General features: G+C 40.3%; 1 protein-coding gene across 1 annotated transcript in view; it reads left to right on the top strand.

Annotated features, from left to right (window-relative positions):
• Positions 1-18,843, top strand: part of reps2 (RALBP1 associated Eps domain containing 2) — a 29,134-nt gene that overhangs the window by 8,071 nt on the left and 2,220 nt on the right. Inside the window, exons 2-17 of the mRNA XM_030786898.1 lie at positions 1,605-1,728; positions 2,528-2,688; positions 3,131-3,239; positions 7,621-7,733; positions 8,190-8,328; positions 8,776-8,839; positions 9,240-9,408; positions 9,641-9,694; positions 9,862-9,949; positions 10,361-10,435; positions 11,206-11,251; positions 11,490-11,626; positions 12,210-12,271; positions 13,053-13,157; positions 17,624-17,665; positions 17,881-18,023. Of these exons, the coding sequence (XP_030642758.1) occupies positions 1,605-1,728; positions 2,528-2,688; positions 3,131-3,239; positions 7,621-7,733; positions 8,190-8,328; positions 8,776-8,839; positions 9,240-9,408; positions 9,641-9,694; positions 9,862-9,949; positions 10,361-10,435; positions 11,206-11,251; positions 11,490-11,626; positions 12,210-12,271; positions 13,053-13,157; positions 17,624-17,665; positions 17,881-18,023 (1,631 nt within the window). The remainder of the gene's footprint in view (positions 1-1,604; positions 1,729-2,527; positions 2,689-3,130; positions 3,240-7,620; positions 7,734-8,189; positions 8,329-8,775; positions 8,840-9,239; positions 9,409-9,640; positions 9,695-9,861; positions 9,950-10,360; positions 10,436-11,205; positions 11,252-11,489; positions 11,627-12,209; positions 12,272-13,052; positions 13,158-17,623; positions 17,666-17,880; positions 18,024-18,843) is intronic.

The following is an 18,843-nucleotide window of genomic DNA, read 5'->3' as shown; positions in this document are numbered from 1 at the left end:
CAGCTATAAGTCCAGATCTTCCTCCTTTCACTCTCTGTCTCTCTCTTTCCCTCTTTCCCTCCCTCTCTCTCTCTCTCTCTCTCTCTCTCTCTCTCTCTCTCTCTCTCTCTCTTTTGCAGTGAATATTTTGATATTACTAGTCTGACTGTGTTGAGAGACCACACACATTGGGATAGCTTAAACAAATACTTGCCTTTCAAAGAGTTTACACGACAGCTCTTTAAAACAAGTATGCAAGAGCTAAATGAAACTTACAAAAAAGTGATATTGTCCCAGTCTCTGTAGATCCTCTGAAGTGTTCCTTTTTTCACTGTCATGAAGTCATACTATCTCAGAGAAGGAACGCTATCTGCTTTAAAACAATACAGTTATCATTCCTCCACACTAATGTATAGAGGTGGAAAATTGTAACTAAAGTTGATGACTGTATTTCTCCATAGTAAGTATCTTCATATTTGACATGATCCTTAACCCTCTCTGTAAGAGTCTTATTGAGGTTCTGAGCAGTGTAGCTTTGATAGCAGTGAGAAGTGAAGGCCAGGGTTAATCTATCAATATAAGGATTGTCATTCTCCTCAGTGTACCCCAGTAAATATGTCCATTGTCTAAAAACCTGCCAAGCACAGTTCAGGCAGAGATACTGCTCTCCTAAACTGCAAACGGAGGGCTGCTCTGTGATTTGGACGTTCAGTAGAATGTGTGTTTTATCCAGAGAATTAACATGTTTAAAATTCATCTAGTTCTGTCTCTTTGAGGGTCATGTTTCAACCCTCCATTCTTTTATGGCTTTTCTCCTTGACACTGACCTCAGTGCTAATAATCTGCTTACTGTTCTTCTGTGATCTGCCCAAATATGAAAATGAAATGGTCTGTGTTTTATGTTTAAACAGCTTCAGCTGTGTTTTAGATCTCCACCAATGTTTAGGTTGCACTGGGGTCCAGTGACTGGGCTGTTGTAGTCATGGCAGACTAGAAAGAGACATTTACACTTATAGGATAACACTTATAGGAGTATTAGTGTAATTTGTGTAGTAGCAGTAGCATCAACAGTAGTAGTCGTAGTAGTCGAAGTAGAGGAGCAACACTGGTTGTGGTGAGCACAATTTGAACATGTCTATAAATACATGCTGTGTTGTTTAGCCAATGTTTTGAATTCATTTTTTTTTTCCTGCCGTGCATATCCAAACAAGGCATATAGCTTAGAGTAATGGAATAAACACTCTGGTCAAGTGTTCCACTGATCATACAATAAACAAGTAGTTATCATTCATGCTGAGATTAGAGAGTACTGTCTGGTTTTGCCAGAAGCATTTCTAAAACTCATGTGTTTAGTTTACTAAATAAATACATTCGTAAGTCCAGCATAACCTCACTGTGGGTGTACACAGTTACATCAGCACTGTTCCCAAAGTACTTTGTGTTTTTGCCAAACATAGGACATATGTATGTTGTAAAGAGTTGCTGTTTGGTACTATTTGCGTCATTTTAACCTAGGTACATCTGGGTGGGTGGGGGGTTGCAAGGGGGAGAGACTTAACAACGTGAGAATAAATGGTTGTTGTCAAATTTAAATGACTCTAATGTACCTGTAATCAATGTTACAGGTAACTGAAGTGTGTGGTGCTAAGCGGCTTGGCTACTTTGGTACAGGACAGTTCTACATTGCTCTGAAACTCCTGGCTGCTGCACAGTCTGGTTTGCCTGTACGTTTAGAGAGCATCAAGGGCGGTAAGTCTCTGGCCATGAGTCTGTCTTGTGAGAGCTTAACAGGATCAGAAACTTAGTGAGGCATGCCTAGATTTAGACCTAAGATGGATGACCTCAGCTAACTGTGTTTGAAATGGCTAGTTCACAACATCCACTCAATTTGGTCTCCTGATGTTTAAACCAATCCAAACAATAATCTCTTCAACTCTGAAAACAGTGTTCTCATCACTGACCAACCATTTTGTCTTAGTCTTGTCGGAGGTCGGACCTTCCGACCCCTGTCACACACTTTCTGGATTAGAATTAATCTTGGTGCAGGCTGGTTCAGGTGGCTGGTGCTTTTACCATGTAGCAGCTGATTATCAGCTCACAATCAAACGCATTCAGAGTAGTCGTGTTTCCCTTTGCAGAAAATGTCTGCAGGAAATCTGTCACTATTCATGCAAAACCAGGCCCAAGATAGCTTTGTTCAACAGCGGTGTTCCTCATTAACTTTTAAAATATGATGTCTCAAGATCTAAAAACAAAAAGCAAGAGCAGAGCTGTAGAAACATCTACTTAGATAACAGAAGACTCCTGTCCTTGAAATCCCTTTGATCCTCAGTTTTCATTCTTTCATTCAGTCAACACAGCATAAAGCCACCTGCTTGACCTGCGACTTGACAAACTGAATCAGCTGTGATGGTGCTGGGCTAGATGAAAAACACCAGTACACTTGAAAACTCAAGTCAAATCTTAATGTTTTACACCAAAGGTTTTCAGACTTCTTTTTGTGTCTGTATGCGAGTGTATTTTCAACTCTGTGTCTTTCTTTCTGTAGATCTGCCTCTTCCTGTCTTTGTGGGAATGAAGAGTGAGCTTGAGTTCTTACACTCAACCCAGTGTCAAAGCAGTGACATCCAGGGCCACGCGCTCAGCTCTGTGCCAGTCTCTGCCCCTAGGGTCACTCTCAGGCTCCCAGACAACACCATGGACAAACAGGTGAGGGATAGGCCAGCAGATTCCGGAACAAATATCAGAGCTTTGGATACTTCAGTTATTGCCTATCTTCTGAAGCAACACTGAATGGGGTTATTTTCTTAAAAGGTATTACTCATTCAGATTATAGATTTTCATATCAGACTTTGTATCAGTTCACTCATAAGCAGTTAAGCAATTTGTAATGATCATACTGATTTCCAGTGTGGAAGAAATCCTCTAAATTAGCATTAGGTTGAATGCATTTAAAGTATGGTTTAGTAATTATATCTTTTTAGACAGTCATAGATGTATGGTTATTCAGTTTAAAATTATATCAGGAAAGTGTATCCTTATCACAAGGAAGAGATGATATGATGCGAGTGTTTTTGAGGAATTACAGGTGTCATTAGCATAGATGCTGATCTGAAAGTTCAGGGTGTTCAATGCAAATTTTTATTGGCAGGAACCCAGATCTCCTCCCCGGTCTCCAAGCAGCTCCCCACCCCATTCTCCAACAGCCTACCGTAGCTACCCATACGGCATACAGAGGAATGGCACTGAGATGTTTTTCAGTAAGACAATTGTTAGTTTTCTTCAACTCTGTAGTTCTCTATGGCAGCGTTTCTTAAACTATGGGCTGCGGACCAGCACCAAGGAAACTGCCAGGTCCCCGCCCTTTTGACTGAACTTCCTGCTTTGAAAATAGTAGCATTTCATTCAAGATTCTAGAATGTTAAGCGTTCCTGCCCGTAAGAACTTGCTTGACATTCTAGAATCTTGAATAAAATGTTACTATTTTCACCTGGCAAGTGACAGAAGCACTGAGCATAATTTGACTGGCTCAGCGCCAGGGCTCTGCAGTTTCCTCGTTGCAGACCAGCGCTGGTCTGCTGCCCATAGTTTGGGAAACACTGCTCTATGGTCACTGTAAGTGTACTCATATAAGGAACATACTGTACGTCCATCCCAAATGCTTACAGAAAAAATGTTGTATTCATAATAATGTTTGAGATGAAGGAGAGGAAAAAAATACAATGGATGAGGAGCATAACATGGCAACTCAATAAAAAAATGTACATCTTAAATCTGGGAGCTTACCTTAGATCCCCAAGTTATTTAATATAGTAAGACAAACTGTCTGTCTTTGTTACAGCCTGTTTAAAGGAAAAGGATCACAGATATTTTTTTCTTTTTTTGCGATCTCTTGCCTGATACACATCTGCTGATGGGAGCCCAGTGCATTCTAGGGAGTGTCATATGGCTGAGTTTCAGAGAAGGCTGCACAATCATTTTTATTTAAATTATAGTGGGGAAATTTACCTCTGCAAGTAACTAATTTTGAGACGCCTAAATGTATTAGCCTCCTTCATAAGGTGACCCAACAAAACAACTCTCAAACACTGACTGGAAGTTTGGTGGGTTTGGTTCAGAGGAAATCAAAAATATTATAAACAAACATACACCGGAAAATATGCACTGGAATTGAATTTGCTATTTTTCCAAATCGAAACATTGATTGTATATATTATCACAGAATGCAGGCATGAGCAGTGTAGCCATGGGTACTGAGAAAGGTAATGATGAATTCTCTATTTGAGCGTCTGGGCATGAATGAGTTAAATCACAAGGGCAGATATTGTTTGTAACTTATGAGAGCAGCAGGTATGTAGTTCATCTCTCATTTACTTATACAGCTGTTGGTGCATTTAAAATTCCTTAGACACATTTAGCAACCTGAATCCTTCTCCACAGCCTGACCTGAAGAGGCAGTACAGTCTCAAACCCACCAGCACATTTCAAACAATCTTGGCTTGTACCACAAGGACACAGTGACTCATTTTTAGCCAGTGGTGTTAAAGAAATCGCAGTTCAGATACCAGAAAAGCATGCCAGCACAGTGTTTCAGTAAAATACATGGGATAGAATTGTTAGGATTTGTCTGTGAGGATCAGACAGATACCAATAGCACAAGGTTATATACTGTAAATGATAGTGCAAGGTTATTGAACCAGAGAACTAAAAAAAAAGTCCAGGCCTCTGACACACTAGTACAGCAAACTGTCAGATTTTAACCTCTGCATTGTTTGAATGTTCTCACCTCTGTGTTGTAAACTGATTATGGTTTGAGCAGGCATGACGGGTGATGCAAACATAGAGAGAAAACTTTTATCCGCTTGTTAGGTGACAAAACGCTAGCCTAATTTTAGAACTTGTGAATCAGTTCATGAGATCTCAGCTGTTATGGAGGAGAACAAATGTTGTGTCACTTTTTTGTCATATTAATGGAATAACTTCAAGTTCTGTGCAATACCAGAAATGACCTCTTATGTTGTCTGCAAACAGAACACCTGCGTATTCTATAGGTGGCATGACACCGAACCAGCAGTAAAACATTACCAAGAGAATAAACAGAGCACACACACAAGACCACAGCTGTTTTTATCATAACCTGAACAGACCAAAACTAAAGATCAATCTTATCCTTCTCTTGTCCACACATTACAAAACTTGTTATTCTGTGTATTATGTTCAAGGAAAATAGTTAAAAACACAAAGTAAATATCCAATTTCCAAACATAAAGTATTATAATTGTAACTGTTATAAATAGTGTTAGAAGTATAACTGAGCTGCCTCTCTATGAAAGAGTTAAGAAAGTAAAAAACAATAATGCTGTTTCATAGATTCCCACACAGAGTGGATTGTATGGCAAATGTAAAAAAAAAATATTTATTGTTGCAGAGAGCAAAGAAGATAATATAGTGGAATAAATCATTCATTCAACACTGATTGTTTACTTGTGGGCTTGTAAAAACACTGGTAGTCTTACAGGTGTTTGTGTTATTCCGAATGCTAACAGCTAGCGACTGCTTACTAGTTTACAGGTTGCGGCTTGTTTGTTTAATTTCTTTGATTTTGTCTGTCTGTTTCTACATCTTGTTTTCACTTGTTTCCCCACCGACAGTCACAGCGGTGTCGTCAGTGGTGTGCTATCGCACGCTCATGTTGAGTACACTTTACACGACACACACAGCATGTTTCTCACACTCACAGTATGTGGGACTCTGATCAGTGCTTTGTGTGTGTGTGTGTGTGTGTGTGTTTTGCCTGCACGATGGAGCTCAAAGGGGGTGGGGGGGGGGGGGTGTTTGGCCTTGGGTTACTTCGAGCTTGACAAAGTTGGGTGGCTAATTACTGTTCCCTTGTGGTGCTGTATCAGTGTTACTCACTCTAATCTTAGCCACCTATAGCACAGCAAAGACCAACCACTGCTCTGCCTTCTGCTCTTACATGTCCGGTCCCATCTGCACAGAGTGGAAGAGTTTTGGCTGTTACCACTGCCTGTTTTCCTGCTATAGAGCGTTCCCTGAGGGCTCTTCAAAGCAATAGAACTCCACGTTTGTTTATTTGCCTGCAACGTAACACACCACAAAAGTGTGGTCACAGAAAAAAAAAAAAAATGCAGACGGCCCTTGAGGCCGGAAATAGCGTCATCACCACAGTTAAGTCACTTAATGTTTAAAAGCTGTCGAGTTGGGGGATCTGCAGTGCCACGCCCAGTCAAGGCACTCTCACACTACCCTGACTGTAGTCCCGGGGACATGGCCAAGATCTCTGCCCCTCTCGTTCAGTGGCAGTGAGGCATCCAACATTCCCATTCAAATCTTGCCTTTTGTAGAGCATTGCTGCCCACAGCATCCGCCGTGTATCCCAGCAGGACGGCCCATAACCTCAGCCAGACATAAATACACTTAAACAGCCCTTTTGTTCCCAAATAATGAGCCTTCAGTGTAGTTTTCACAATCTCTTTTGACATATGTTACTAGAGAAACAGACCGTTGGTGCTGTAAACCATTAATCTAAGGATTATAGACTGTAGGGAATATTAATTTTCAGTCTTGCGTTTCAAGATGAGCTAGTCTAATAAAATGAGAAGAAAGGAGAAAAAACAGCAACAAAAAGTTCTTTTCTCTACAGTGTTATGAGTATTATAAGTGCGTTGGTGATGTGAGTGATCGACTCAGCCTGCTTGTGGTCATGAACAGCGTTCCGTGGTGAGGGTGGTGGCGCCCTCTTCAGGTGGAGATATGCACAGCATGAACGTTATCATAATGTTAATGTTCACATGTTCGTGTATTCATTTCGTTTGATCTGTAATTCTGTAGTTCTGTTCCACCCATTACTGAGAGTACAAATGTGCTGATGACATTTTCTGACTACAGGAAAAAAATGTAATTACCCTTAGAATTATGCACACTCAGAGTCAGTGTTTGAGCAGGTCATGGGTGAGCGTTTGCTGTAAGAAGATGGATCATGTTTGAAGGTTTTATTTTTGAATTCTCAACTCTGGAACTAAATTGTGGAACTGACAGAATAGATCAATTTTCACTGAAGCCAGCCCACACTGATGCATGCTACAGTCAGAGTTTTCATTTATTCATTAATTCAGCCCTAGATTATAATTATCAGACTGTGTTATTCACTCCCAGACAATAGAGTTGAATTTTATAAACTCTAGATTTTATTTTAGTGTGGCAGAGGTTCCCAGTTAATCACATGGTGAGACACACGTGGGCAAAATCCAATTATCACCTGTGATAAAGTAAGTTATTACTCATCTCATGGATAATTAGTCTTATTAGTCATGAGATTTTTCTTCTCATCACATCTTTTTTCCCTCACTGTCCCCTCCTCTCTCTCTCTCTCTCTCTCTCCGCCCCCCTCCTTTGTATCTGTGGTGTGTGTGTGTGTGTGTGTGTGTGTGTGTGCGTGCGCGCGTGCGTGTGTGTCTCGCTCTCGCTCTCACTCACTGTTATTTTGATGACTCACTTTTTCCACTTTGGTACTTTTTATATCTTTGAGCTGTCATCTTGTCACACATGTTCTGTCTGTCAGTTTGAGGTCCTTAGCAGTGTGATGTGTGATATATTCTTGTTTCTCTTTTTGCTCTCCAGCCTATGAGAACAAGCACCAGAGCTGTCCTACTGTTCCACAGGAAAACTCCTCACCCAGTCACTATGGACACAAACCTCCGGCAGATCAGCCTCCCACCGGTCGCATGAACAGAGTGCGTCACCTTTAACTTTTGAACCAGAAATGCCTGCATGACATTATAACCATGACCAGGGTTCACTGCGTGTATTAAATCATTCTGAATGTGTCAAACTGTGAAAAAAAGAGTATAATGGAAATATTAGTGAGTTGGTAAGACTTAGAGATAATGCAGTATTAATGTGTAATGATTAGATGCGTGTTGTTATTCTAGAGGTCTATGTTCCGATTAACTCAAAATGGCTAAGCTGGTATTAAGGCATTGTACTTGGTCTTAAAAATAGTTTTTGATAACCTGTGACTCCACCAATTTCTCTCTGTGAGGTAACTGTGCGTCAGGTGAATGAAGAATGAGAGTGGCTATACCGCTTTTCCGATAATCAGTCAGATGAACAGCCGATGCAGGAAAAAGCTCAGGGAGAGTGTATGTAATCCTGAATCGTTCATACATGTCTTTCATTGTGTTTGCCAGGCTCCATCTGTGGAGAAGCTTGTGGACAGGGGCTCTGCCGACTATTCGGACGACCCCTGGAGAATCACAGCCGAACAGAGAGAGTATTACACCAATCAGTTCAGGAGCCTTCAGCCCGACCTTGGTGGTCTCATCCTGGGTAACAGCATTACCTGTTCTCCTTCATTACGTCCACACCACTACCATGAAAACCACCATCATCAGCTCAGAGATGCTCTGCTTATCATATGCTTAAACTGGCAGCTGGATTGAGAGAATGATGGTGTCGTGAAAATACATGTGAAATACATTATCATATAGCTCACAACATACTTTATTATGTTTATTTATATATTCTTTCATTTGTGCATATTTTGGGTTCGCCATATAAGTCTTTTGGGTGTAGAAGCTATTATTTTTGAATGTAGAAGCTATTATTTTTTATTCAGATGAGGTTATGCTGTTTCTAATGATGCTGTTGAGTCATCTGTTTCATGTGGGCCAATAGCTTTCACACAAGTTTTGTAATTCTGATGTACAATACTTTTTTACTTTTCTTTTTATTGTTTGTGTGATCAAAGTTTTGTTTTACGGTTTGTTTTTTCAGGAACAGTAGCAAAAAACTTCTTTACAAAGTCAAAGCTCCCAATACCAGAGCTGTCACATATATGGTAAGTACAGGGGATCAAGTCTAAAGACTTTGACTGTAGTGACTGAAAAACGTTTTTTTAGCTCAAACAAGCTCATGATATGGTCATGGATTACTGGAAGTATCTTTAATGCACAGGTCATTTGTTGTGTTACTAGTTTGGGACATATAGTCTTGTTAACATACCCAAATTATCTTTGTTTTTTCCGAAAATTTTGTTTTAAATTCACTGAGATGCAGAGAGACAATGCTAATGGTCAGACTAAATTTAACATACATAGCCATTGTCGATGCATTAGTCAATGAAACAATTACATTTCATTTAAAAAATGTTGCACTCACAGACTGAGGTAAAACGTCATACAAACTGGAATATAAAGAGAGATGCTTTCTGTCGTTTATGGATGCTCTTCCCTCTTTAGGGAGCTGAGTGACATCGACCGGGATGGAGCTCTTACTTTCCCTGAGTTCTGCACAGCGTTTCACCTGATCGTGGCACGGAAGAATGGCTACCCTCTGCCAGAGACCCTACCCCCAACCCTGAGAACAAGCCTGCTCACACAGGGGGACATTACAGCCACAACTGCCGAGGTTACAGCAATACTTTTCATTTTTTTCAGTTTTCAGGGTTTTTTTTCTCTTTTGCTTTTTTTTTATTTGATGGTGTTTAAAAGGGATTTATTTTTTTCCCCCTCATTTGCTGTATTCATCTGAAGTACTTTCAATCACAGAACACAGATAAGCACATTATAGACTCACTTAATTGTCACTTACATAAGGACATGTTGAAAGGTAAGATTTTTAAAACCTTGTTTTTTTTCAGAGCGTGCAACCTCTCATCGTTTTCCGTGACACAATACCCCGATCTAACCAACAGGTAAGAGTGCTCACTCAAAACTCAGCATCTAATAAATCCCTTCTGAGTGCACTGCAAAATGAGATGGCAGCATTGCGTGTGAACTTTTTTTTTTTTTTTTTTGGATTAAATAAACAATTACTGATAAACTCAGGCTACGTATGAAACATTTTAATCTGTCTACGCAGGAGACGGGTGGAGTTGACATGCACATAAGCTCCAGATCAGGCCTCACAGCATCCAAGCAGGATCTGAGAGAAGAGGGCTGCAAAGCAGGTAATGACTTACATTATGAATGTGAGACAACATCTCCCCCTACAGGCTTGGAAGTATGTATATATGCCTGATCACTGGGCTGTGATTATATTGTGTGACCAAACTGAGGATGTTAAAAATGAGTACTGTATTTTTATGCCGTTTACCAATTATGTCACTGTAATATTGTAAGACTCCAGAGTAATCTTGTTTGGAGAGAGGTGCCTGTGTAATTGTAGTTAAACAACATAATACGAGTAAACAAAAATATTTTCTACAAAGATGAACAAAAGGCTTTATAGGACTCCTAGATGTAATTCTCCACAGCTCCACTGTGCAGCTCTGTGCACGACTGTGTTTTAAGACAAACTAAACCCTGCCGTCTGTCACCTCATTTATTTTATTTTATTCTTTTAAAATATATGTTTGTAGATTTCAGTCCAAAGAAAGTGACAGCTCCTCAAGATGAACCTACACAGCACACGGGCAGATTGGTGCTCAGGCCAGGTAATGCTAAGTTCACTGACTCTGAGCAGACACGACTCCACTTCCACTCAACACCACCCAGATTGTCAACCCCCACCCTTATTCAGGAACTGTTACGTCTTCCCACATTCAAAGGCCGCATGGGTGTGCTAAATGTTTTTATGGTCCAAACATGCTGCATCGTGGGGCAATTTTAGCATTTCTTGCTTATTTACTTCCAGACATTTCCCATGTGTGATCTGCTTAGGCGTTTGTCGCATTTGTCACATTGGTCACACGGATTTATTTGTCCGAGTGCTTTGACACATGTAGTCCTATCTGGAAAAAAGAGATAAAAGGCTTTCGTCCTGAAGTTCTTCCCGAGGGATATTCTAAATGGCTGTTAATTTTAGTTTGGTTTAGAGATGCTCAGTGACATTTACATATTTAAAAATAACGTTTGTTTGGCCCATATCCAGTGAGAGAAATCTGTTCCAAAGTACAGAGAGAGTTTTGTGCGTGATCTACACATGTAAAAAGAACTTTTTACTTTTTTATTTGAGAAGATTTATTCTAATTTATATATGTATATATAGAGAGAGAGAGAGAGAGAGAGAGAGACATATATACGTTTGTGTGTATATATACACACACACAAACTAAACAATACACACACACACACACACACACACACACACGTATATTTATGTAGTCGTAGTGCAGCTAGTGGAAGTGTGGCATTTCTGATGTGATGCTAGAGAACTGATGGTTGTTACATTGTTAGAACTGATTCTCCTGATGGTTTGGTTTAGATCCTCCACAGGAGCTGGACCTGCAGAGGTCAAAAACAAGACCAAGGTAAGCATCTGAATGTTCACTGAATGTTCACTTTCTCCTTTTTTCTCACAGCTTTTTCTAAAAACAAAAATGTGAATATCTAACTGTTAAGACAGTCAGTATTTTGTGTATGAAAGGATTTTGTGTCATTGTTGAGAGTGGAGAATTTGGGGCTTTAATTTGGGGAGTATGAGGAATGTGTCAGCATGAGTGTGACATTGTTTGAAACTGAGTTTACTCTGCACGTGTGTGCGTACAGGTCATACTCCAGCACCTCCATCGATGATGCCATGAAGAAGGCCGAGGAGCCACCAACACCTCCACCCCGACCACAGAGAACCCACTCCCGTGCCTCATCACTAGACCTAAACAAACTATTCCAGCAGAGCAGTCAGGGTATGTCTGTCTCACAGCCTGCTCCTATGCCTCAGGGCAAACAGACAGGCTTGTGTCTGTCTCACAGCCTGCTCCTATGCCTCTGGGCAAACAGCCAGGGTTGTGTCTGTCTCACAGTTCAGGGCAAACAGCCAGGCTTGTGTCTGTCTCACAGCTCAGGGGAGAACAGTCATTTCATGTATTTCAGATCCACAGTTGGTAACACATGAAAATAGTGTCAACAGCCCTGTGCAAATATATAACGGAATGTTCCTATGAAAATAGGTGTGGACCATTTCCCATTGTTTTTCCATTTAAAAGATGGGAACTGGATAATTGCACAAGTTGAATTTACATTGCTTGTGTTTTGTCTGATTTTAGTGACAGAGTGCTGTTAACAATTGTTTTAGCTTAAGTGAACACTTCAATAGAAGTTCCTGTACTAAACAGCTTAAACAATCCAGTATGCTCATTGGGGCAGAGGAAACAGTATAGAAATGGATCAGTTGTTTGTACTGGTAAAGGAGCACTCTAAATACTATGGCAAAATCTTCCATAACATGCCTCTTACAAACAAATGTTTTATGATTTTTCTCTCACTCAGGTGTCAGGAGTGGCTCGTTACCTCACCCTCCAGCTCTTCCCCCCAGACCTCCAGCGACACAGGTAACACATCTAAAACCTCGTACCATTCACACATCCAAAATCCGTTACTGTTTCCAGTCTAGAAACTTACATGTGTCATACCTCATCCACGAGCCATTTAAAGAAATCAGATTTGCTGTAGAGCCTTCTACAGGTACATTAACCAATTTAGCTAGCTAGAATTTTCTAAGGGGTGTTATAAGAGAAACATACTCCTAACACATTTATTCATTCCAAATCTTTTTTTTTTTCTGCCCAATTTATCTAGCAGTAATCTGAGATCTTGTTGCTATGGATATTTGTGCATAAGTTGCACTTGCAAGATAAAGTTGCTCACATGGCTCGTGTTGGCATCCTGAGTGGCATCCCTGTGTGGCATAATGAGGAGAGCTGTATTCACACAGTAATAACAACAGCTGTGTGTTTGCCTGACCATTAGTGACCACTGATGAGCTGTGACATGGACTGCAACCAAGTGTGTAAATGTCAGCAAGTGTGGCAAAGCTAGAATTTTAACCCCCAAAAGTTTATATCACATTTCTTTCATAAGGGACCTGCTTTACATTCGTTTTTACATTTTTTTTAGTCAAAAGAGCAATACCCAGACGCCACACATTTTTATGTACCATCTTCAACAGCAACATTAACCACTGGCAGTTGGAGTCAAGGTGTCATATTGTACAGCATCTATGATCTGAAGGAGGAGATTTTGTTGTTGTTGTTCTGCATCAATTCATCAGGAAGAAGCGCTAAAGAGAAGAGAGAACTGCTAAAAGCAGAGTTGTTTTACTTATTTTTACAGCTCCATCATTTCCTACTACCATCAGAGAAGAGCTCCCAGAAGACTGTGCAGCAGCCTGACTTTGCTGACTTCAGCAGGTTCAGAGAAGAGGTGAGCAGAGCAGAAGTAACTCACACTGACAAAGATCAAATAATTCACATCTCAAATATATATGACACGTCTCCAAGAGATGAGGTGAGGTGTGCAGAATTGGATCAGTGAGGAATGTTTTTGAGCGTCAAAACATCAACAGCGTCGTATAATTGGTGTGTGTTGCGGAGGATATGTATGTGATTTATGCACTGTTTCGGAGATTAGGGTTCAGAGACATACCCCAGTTTTCTCACAAGTTTAGAATTCTAAGATGGCTCAGTGAGATTTACAGGGGGCAAGCTGAAACCTAAACATCTGTCTTCTCTTTAACCTTTCACTTCATACCCTTTAGATTCACAGCAAGAGATCATTTAAGCCGTCTCGTGTTTCTCTCCCCACGCATCTCACAGTCAGAAAGTTCTGGAATTATTACAGTAGGGCCTCTTGGATTCTTATATCACAACACCTTGAGATATTACATTTGCAGGCATGACAATTTGAGTTTTTGTCCTGTTTTCTTTATGTTAAAATCTTTACCTGTTAAGCTTTGTAGATGCCTGCTGCGTGTTAGATCAAATGGAGGCTTTCAAGTGGCGCTGTTTGTACAGTGGTCATCACCATTTTCCCATTGAAACCCCAAATGACATGTCAAAGGTTAATGCCACAAGCCTTTTGTCAAATTTATGACCCTTCTTTAACTGTTCTACAGTTCAGACATTTGACTTTTGGCAAATTATGAGGTAAAATTTGATACCTGTATGAAATTAATTCGTCCTAGCCCCTGAAACTGTGAGATGAAACACACAGATGAATCATATCTCGTGTGCTATAGTGGTGTTTTTCTCAGTGTGTAAAAATGTTCTTAAATAGATGGTGGAAAGAAATTGATCATTTTTGTTTGTTTGTTTTATTTCTTTGAGAAAAGAAAGGCTCCTTTGGTCAAATGTTTATAAAGCTTACCTTGAGATATATATTCAACATAGTGTGTGTGTGTATGTGTCTGTCTGTCTATCTGTCTGCCTGCCTGTCTGTGTGTGCAGACAGACCATAGGATTCTTCCATGGGTTCTCAGCAGTAATTGAGAAACACTAACCTGCCCAGTTCTCACATGCAACTATATAAACACATACCCCCCCCTTTAGTCCTTTGAACCTCTCACCTTGTCAGCTTACTCTCCTTTCATTCTTCTCATGTCATTCCTCAGCTGAGTTTGAGAGATGGATCAGGGTGGCAGCACACCTATTTTTTTCATACATTACTCTTTTTATCTTTCTTATCATTTTGTTTTCTGTCTCCCTCATGATAAGTGCCCCCGGGATAATCATGAAAGCAAAGCCAACGTGTTGAATTCTTTTGCTTTTTTTCTCTTTTTTTTCATGCTCCGTCAGTTTTTTATCATATATTGTTTCTTTTTATTTTCTTCTTATTTTTTGATTTTCTTATTATTTTAACTTTGTGGAAGGAATATGAGAAGGTGCCGAACCTTCAGTGAAATTGGTACTTAATCTGACAGTTGAACCTCTAGTTCTCTCTCTCTTTCTCTCTCTCTCTCTCATGCACACATACACACGCATGCACACACACACACACACACACACACACACACGCAAACTCGTCCTCACTTGTCTGCTCTCTCCAGGATAAAGCGATGAGTCTTAAGTAAGTGTTTGCAGTTGCGTGGATTCCTGTGTGGGAAGACGTGTGTATTTATGTCTGATTTAAAATCACTAACTGAGTGTGATAGTAGCTCTCAGGTCAGCTCTTTGAGAGAGACAGACAGAGACAGAGGGAGGGCGCAAAAATGGAAATAGGTTTGCAATGAAAGGAAACAGAAGAGCAGGAATTCTATTCCTCTTGAGTGTCTGAGGTTTCTGAGGGACTTTGTTGGTTTGTGATGGATCAGACTGACTTTTTAGGAAAAGCAGACTGTGTTGTCTGACATTTGTCAGACAGTAGTCATAACGAATCAGATCATTTGAAGCTTGAACTCCAAGCTGAAATAAAAGTCCTAACTCAAATAAAGTCTTCTTCTGTTCTAACAGCCATCAATGTAAAGTTGCCTAATACGAATACCCACCATAATAGCAGAGAAAATCAGAAGCTGATGGGCATGTAAATCTGGGGAATAAGCTGGGAGGGAGTTCTTGTGCTTTTGACAAACCAACTGTTGCATGTCACATTAAAATACTTTGCATGTGGACTACAAAAAGGACTTTATCCGGAATTCAATACTGAGGGTTATATATGTCATGAATTATTATATACATACATATATATACATACACACACACACGTATATAATAGTGCCAATCGCAAACTCATTATATCATTATTATCATTATATACCTATATATTGTGGTGTATGCAGAAGAACCCTGTCTAAGAACTTGACTTGATATGTTTCCTGATCCCTGTTTCTGCTGCTAAGTTTGTAGTGGTTTTAAGTTTCAGAGCCCTTAATGCTGGGAATGCCAGAACATTCCTTGGTGCTGTCAACATGGTTGAGCTGTTTAAGCTCTTACTGCGACCCAGAGTGAATTCTGGTGTTTAAAAATTGATACAGTGCTCTCTGTCCTTCACAGAGAGAACAGAGTTGTCATCAGTGTGAGACTGGAAATGAGATGACAGGAAGTTTTGGGGGAAAGTTAGTATTCCAGAGTTTTCTGGGCATTTTGCCAGAAAAGTGTTTAGGACACGACCTGATCACACCCTATCCTTTGTTGTTAAGTGTGTTTGTGTGTGTGTGTGTGTGTGTGTGTGTGTGTGTGTGTGTGTGTGTGTGTGTGCGTGCGTGTGTGTGTATGAATGTAGCGTGTATTTTATACAGAACTAGAGAAAACTTTGAGGGTGTATAGCCATAGGGTGTATAGTGTGGTGGTTTGAACCTGCTATTAAATACCATGACCACCAGATGGCGATGGTTTTTGTGCACTGTACAAGTGTGTGAAGCTTTTTGCGATCTTAACATATTGAGGTGAAAAATACCCACTCGGTGCTTCTTGGCCACTCACCTTGAAATTCAATACCACTATCCAGAAAATAACCCTAACATCTCTTATGTGAAACAGTTACACATTCCAGAATTACGACAATGAGGTCTGTTTTTTTTTTTGTTTTTTTAGTTTTTTTTCAACAGCGTCTGCCCCTTTTCACCATTATATGTTTAAACAGAGGTCATAACTCAGCACACAGCTTTTTACTAGCGTGCTCTGCTAGTCGGTGGGCAGCAAATCAAGATGTTTTTTTTCTGCTTTTAGAGCCAAATTTTACTGTACCACAGCTCTGCTTTTGCTATTACCCCACTCCCTGGTTCAGAGCATCTCCCTCCCTGGCAACTGCAAGTTTGAAAGGACAAATGGATTTAATTTGGGAGAACCACTGAATGTTTGCATGATGTTTCCAAAGTTTTAGACATATGCAGATGCTCTGATCACCATGTACATGGTTGGTTTGTAATATAGATTACAATGTACTGGCTCAGGAATTCAGGATTTTTTTCAGCTCCAGAACAACCAGAGCAACGGAGCAACTGCAGGGGGAGAGACCACAATCTCCTAGCTCCCGGGCTCCCAACAGTAAATCTTCAGTCTGTCAAATCGGACTCACAGAAAATCTTAGAAAGAAGAGAAAAGTGTTTGATTTATATAGTATAAGTGAAATATCATATTCTCGGATAGCCTTCTCTGCCTATTTACTTTTCCTCTGCCCTCTTCTTCCCTTACTCCTGCTTTTTTTTCATAAAATCCCTACCTCACATTCTGTTTTTTCATCCACATCGGTTTCGAAATGTCTTTAACTGACTCAAATCTACATGTGAATACTGCTTGCATGGCAAAAAGAGACTATCTATCTATCTATCTATCTATCTATCTATCTATCTATCTATCTATCTATCTATCTATCTATCTATCTAGCTATCTATCTAGCTATCTATCTAGCTATCTATCTAGCTATCTATCTCTTTTTAAGAGATAATCACTCAAACTCCCCTTAGAGAGCTCATAATTTGTCTTTCTAGCAGAACAATCTGGTAATCTGACAGGCAGTGGATATGTCACTCAGATTACGTGCTCTCCTCATGGGTTTCCTAAAATAAAATCTGGACAACTGACGGACTTCCAATCATTCCAGGACTGTCTTGAGTTCAGGCCCACAGAGGGCAAGCACAAGAATCAAGTGGTTTGGATCAGAGGAGGTCTAGGAATCAAGTGTATTTTGATATATTTCTATAATATTAGTGTTTATTTCTTTACTTATTTTTTCCCCTCGCATTTCTTCTGTGTAAGCATTAAACCATTTTTCCACAGGTCACTAAGGATTTGCTTATTATTATTTGGCAGTGTGCTGACAGCTTTTCTGCACAGCAGTGCCAATCAGTTATGGAAGAGGTTAGGACCTCTGACCCTTTAAGAATATAGTATACTCAACAGTCAATACTCCCCCATGCTTGTCCACAGGAGGAGACTCCACCAAGAACAGAAACCAAGGGTCCTCTGCAGAGGTCCAGCCCCACCACAGAGGACTTGGGACAGCCAAAAACAGTAATTTTTGACCCTCTTCCTACATCACAATTCCCAACAGCTCTCAACGCACCATTGTGTGTGTGTGTGTGTGTGTGTGCGCGTGCGCGTGTGTGTGAGCGTATACATGTGTGTGTGAGAACGTATGAAAATGTGTGTGTGTGCGTGTGTGTGTGTGTGTGTGTGTGTGTGTGTGTGTGTGTTGCTCTGATGTTGTTCTTTTAAACATATCACAGGACCCTGTAGTGATACCTCAAAGCCATGCCCCTCAGAAGCCTGTCCGCAGGAAACTCCGCCCAGAGAGCCAGAATCTGGATGTCACTCCCCCTTTGACCACACCCTTTACCTCCACAAGCTCAGTGACCAAACCTACACAAAGGTATATTTGCATACAAACTTATAAATTCAGATCATGAATCACTCATGGATTTTACAAAATCTGGAAAATTTAAGCTCTATTTGTAAATCAAGAGACACACACACACGCACACGCACATGCACACACACATTTCTGTATTGTTTCAGATGGAAGCTGGGCCTCAGTGTGATGGTTTCGAGATAAGGAAGTGCTTTAAAAAGCCATTCGTCAAGCACACACTAGGTTGGCTTTGCGTTAACTCGGATGAATGCTCTTCTTTAAGTTTTAAACGCCCATGTCTGACCTCATAGCGTACTGAATAGTGTTAACACACAATTGCTTACACAACAAAACTGCTGTGACACGTGTGGATAAGGTCTCTGAGTGTTGTTAGTGAAGGTGAGGATTTTGATTGGCTCAAACAAAAACAACAGACTCGTAAGACCAGGATTGGTCAACAGGTCCAGACCCATTCCTGAAGGACCCATTCTACTGAAATGTCAAAACCCATTCCCAAAGGGCTGATTGTTGGAGGGTTTTCAGGTTTGTTTCAGAATGTGTTGTTTTGATAACTTTGTTGTTCCAAACACGTTGAAATCTGTTTTACAACCATTCTGAAATTCAGGTGTCAGCAAGTATTTGACCACATACAGAGTGCTTACTTAATGCTGATGTTCTGATTCAGAATGTAATCCAAGTCAAACATTTACCAGCTATTAATTGTTAATTTATTGGTTTATTAAGAGCAACCTTTCTTCTGAATGCTCTCGGCCTTGTTCTGAAAGTGCATCCCCCTATAGTTGAGTGCCTATGTTTCTTACAAACACCACACACTCACACA

Source organism: Chanos chanos, chromosome 10 (genome assembly GCF_902362185.1).
Source record: "Chanos chanos chromosome 10, fChaCha1.1, whole genome shotgun sequence".
NCBI lineage: Eukaryota > Metazoa > Chordata > Actinopteri > Gonorynchiformes > Chanidae > Chanos > Chanos chanos.
The sequence above is the reverse complement of the archived record's forward strand: the minus strand, read 5'-3'. Positions and strand labels throughout refer to the sequence as shown.